The sequence below is a fragment of the Poecilia reticulata genome, linkage group LG16 (genome assembly GCF_000633615.1).
Source record: "Poecilia reticulata strain Guanapo linkage group LG16, Guppy_female_1.0+MT, whole genome shotgun sequence".
In the NCBI taxonomy this organism is placed as follows: Eukaryota; Metazoa; Chordata; class Actinopteri; order Cyprinodontiformes; family Poeciliidae; genus Poecilia; species Poecilia reticulata.
The window spans coordinates 6,877,059-6,881,275 of record NC_024346.1 but is presented as its reverse complement, the minus strand read 5'-3'; the positions used below and the strand labels follow the sequence as shown (position 1 = coordinate 6,881,275).

The following is a 4,217-nucleotide window of genomic DNA, read 5'->3' as shown; positions in this document are numbered from 1 at the left end:
TTACTGCAGTGAGCCTCGATGTAGCCAAACTCCGTCTAGTATGGCATTGTTTTTATGTCGTATTAGCTTCGTTGTGTTGATGTATTTTGACCTGCTTCAATTTTCCGCCGCAACACGCAAACTTTCCCATTCACTCAGTGCGTCATAGTTCCACATCGCTTAGGATTTGTTGCTGCTCGTTTGCGCAGTGTGAAGGAAAGAGACCAGCTGCACAGGCAGGCTGCGAAATTAGATGCAGGTGATCAATTTGTGTGAACGGCAACAAGAGACCGTGATCGGCAGTCACTGATCATACACTTTTTCACGGAAATCGGCCAATTATAATCGGTGACCGATTGATCGGCACACCTCTAATAAGCATTAATGTTGTTTCCACATTTCATCTCCGATGTCCACTGGATTTTGGGTTGCGCCGTGACAGCTGTTTGGGACTCCCCTCAGTAATTTCCCCTCAGAAAGCGCGGAGGAGAATCCGCTCTTTCTGATTGGCTACCTGTCACATTCAGAATTAACGCTCCCAGACGGGGAAATCCCCGGCCACGACGATCTAAATCACACTACAGGATGATCAGTTATGAAATCACCAGCGACAATCTTGGATCGGCCAACAATCTAAGATTGTCATAAGGAGAAAATGGGGGCAAAAAAATAATGTAGTTGGATGTGCCCATGTTCTCTATTTCAATCTAGTGATTAGGGGCAATATACAGACTCCATATCTGCACTCTGTTGGTTGAATGCATTTATTTCCACTTTCCACGTTTTATGTTTAGTTTTTATTCAAGTAAATTTTTTGTTAATGGAGACTGAGAATCCATTTTATTTTGTTTTCTTTTATTGTTTTGTTTATTTAGTTTATCAGCTCCAGTGCTATGTGTTCTTTTGAAAATAAAGTGTATCTACCTATGGCAAGAAATCACATGCATTAATAGTCATTTCCATTAAATCAGTGTCAAAACGTCTTGAAACAATATTATCGTTTATCGCAATAATTTTTTAGACAATTGTCCAGTAAAATTTGTTATCGTGACAGGCCTAGCAAAGCTCAATGTAATTTTCACAAGAGGCGCAGCGTTTTTGTTAGCACCCTGCCGGCATACCCAGGTGGGCCCCATGTGGGGAAAAGGAGGTCAGACCAGATGGGTCCCATATGGATTTGTCCGCGGGTTCCACGGTGGCCCCACATGGGTTTGTCCATTTAGGGCCCATGTGGGCTGTGGCCCTACATGGGCAAACCCATGTGGGGCCACCGTGGAACCCGCGGACAAACCCGTATGGGACCCATATCTCAGCCCTCCTTTCCCCCACATGGGGCCTACCTAGGCATGCTGGCTGCTGAAATTAACTAAAAAAGTTACTTTTAATGCAACTTAGTTACTTTCCAAATCAAGTAGTCAGTAATCTAACTAAGTTACTTTTTCAAAGTAACTATGCCATCATTGGTTGTTATATTTTTCACCCAAGGAGGTCACTAAAATTTATTGGAACTAAGCAGCCTACAGGATAATTAGTGTATTATTTTTACGTCTAAAATAAATATTTCTTAAATAAAGTCTAATGTTACATCTAATCATGGATACTTTAAGACCTATTTATTCTCTTTTTATTTATTTATTGTCTGTTAATTACTTGTCCTAAATTTAAATGGCTATTTTTATGAACAGGCTCATATTTAACGAAGGCTGGATACCTAAGGGCAATTTAGTGAGACAAATGAGCCGACAGTCATGAGGCTGATGACTATCGGCTCCCGGCTTCCTCTCAGAAGCCGGAGTACCGGAGAGAATCTACATGAACAGGGAGGACATGCAAACTCAACAGATATGGACCCCACTGACTCAGTCAATTAACCTCATTGCTGCAAGGCAACTGTGCTTCCACCATGCAGCCCCCCAAAATAAATGTGTTAATGAAATATTAAAATCAGTTAAGTGTCCTTTGGTTCTAGCCTTAGTCTGATATCCTAAAAGGGCTTAAGAGGGAATCTGGAAATGTTGATGCTCTCTGATACAGACAGATTCACTGACTTTCTGACTAATTTGTGTGTTTTTATAGTGAGTATGAAGACGGCCAATCAGCTGGAAACTATCAAAACTCTTACAACAGACCAAAAGCAACTGATTGACCAACAAAAGATGATGAAAAAACAAATTGAGCAGGTGATCCGAGACAGAAGCCTGAGCATATTAAGAGAGAAGCTTACCCAAGAGAGTCTTACTCACGTCAGAGAGGAGCTGAACAATAAGTCAGAGGAACTGAAGAAAGAGAGAGACGAGCTGAGCAAAGAGAAAGAGGAGATGATCAAACAGAAAGAGCTGCTGAACCAAGAGAGAGAGGAGCTGATCAGTAACACACGGGAGCTGAAGAAAGAGGAATACGAGCTGAGGGAAGAGCTAGCGAAACAGAGCAAAGAGAATGAGGAGCTAAAAAAAGAGGAAGAGGAGCTAAGCAAAGAGAAAAAAGGGCTGAGCAATGAGAAAGAGGGGCTGAGCAATGAGAAAGAGCTGAAAAAAAACAATGAGAGATCAGAACTTATTAAAGAGAAAGACAAGCTGAGCAAAGAGAAGAAGGAGCTGAACACCGAGAAAGACAAACTGAACAAAGAGAATGACGAGCTGAGCAAAGAGAATGACGAGCTGAGCAAAGAGAAAGAGGAGATAAGAAAAGAGAAAGACAAACTGAACATAGAAAAAAACAAGCTGAGCAAAGACAAAAAAGAGCTGAGCAACGAGAAAGACAAACTGAACAAACAGAAAGAAGACCTGGACAAAGTGAAAGTGGAGGTGATCAAAAAGCAAGACGAGCTCAGCAAGAAAACAACTGAGCTGAATAAAGAAATAAATAAGCTGGACGAAGAGAAAGATGAGCTGAGCAAAAGGACGGAGGAGCTACACAAAAAGAAACAGCAACTAAACAAAGAGGAAGATGAGCTGAAAAAAGAGGAAGATAAGCTCATCAAAGAGAAAGGAGAGTTGATCAAAAAGATAAATGAGCTCAGCAAAAAAATAATAGAGCTGAACAAAGAGAAAGCAGAGCTGAGGAAAGAGAAAGCAGGGGTGAGGAAAGAGAAAGACAAGCTGGACAAAGAGAAAGACAAGCTGAGCAAAGAGATAAAGGAGCTGAGCAAAGACAAAGACAAACTGGACAAAGAGAAAGACAAGCTGAGCAAAGACAAAAAGAAGCTGAACAAAGAGAAAGATGGACTGAACGAAGAGGAACGCGACCTAAACAAAATGAAAGTGGAGCAGAGCAAAATAAACGGGGAGCTGAGCAAAGACAAAGAGGAGCTGAACAAAAAGGCAAAGGAACTGAACAAAGAGACATCAGACCTGAGCAGAGAGCAAGTAGAGCTGACCAAAAAAACAGAGGAGCTTAAAAAACTGAAAGATGAGGTGAACAAAGAGAAAGATGAGCTGAACAAAATTAAAGGAGAGCTGAACAAGGACAAAACAGAGCTGAACAAATTGAAAGGGAATCTGAAAAAAGAGGAAGTTGAACTGAACAAAAATAAAAGCGAGCTGAACAAGGAGAAAGTGGAGCTGAACAAACAGAAAGCGGACTTGAGCAAAGAGACACAGGAGTTGAACAGACTGAAAGCAGAGCTGAGCAAAAAGAAAGCAGAGCTGAGCAAAAAGACAGCGGAGCTGAACAAAACGACAAAAGACCTGAACAAGGAGAAAGAGGAGCTGCACAAAATGAAAGATAAGCTGAGCAAAGAGAAAGAGGAGCTGAAGAAAGAGAAAGATAAGCTGAACAAAGAGAGAGAGGAGCTGAGAGCACAGAAAAAGGCGAAGGAAAATCGATGCAAAGACAAAGATGCCCTGAAAATCTTCTACAATTTTGTCATGACATTTGGGTCCTTTAAAGTTGAAGAATTCTGTCCTCTAGATAGTAATTATATTTCTAGATTACCTTTGAAACTCTTGATTACTCATTTTATTTTTGAAATATTCTGTTATAAACAGTTTTTGAAGACATAGCTGACCGTTATTATCACAGGTAGAGTGCTGAAGGTCACTTTCCTGACAGCAAAGTGAGCCAGTAAAAGTAATTCATTAGCAGCAGGTTTACAGCCAAGTTTTGGTTTCAGAGAATGTTTTTGTTTTTTGGTGAACCCTGTGGTACGCCACTTCTGACTAGAATGATATCATCATTTAATCACCTTCCAATATTGATCTGCACTCTACCTTTAAAAGCTTTGCTTGAGTAATTTTGAT

General features: G+C 40.8%; 1 protein-coding gene across 3 annotated transcripts in view; it reads left to right on the top strand.

Annotated features, from left to right (window-relative positions):
* LOC103477753 (trichohyalin-like) overlaps positions 1-4,217 on the top strand; it is a 37,379-nt gene that overhangs the window by 8,260 nt on the left and 24,902 nt on the right. For all 3 annotated transcript variants that reach the window (XM_008431050.2, XM_008431049.2, XM_008431051.2), the window contains exon 4: positions 2,056-3,891. In XM_008431050.2, coding sequence (XP_008429272.1) covers positions 2,056-3,891 — 1,836 coding nt within the window. The remainder of the gene's footprint in view (positions 1-2,055; positions 3,892-4,217) is intronic.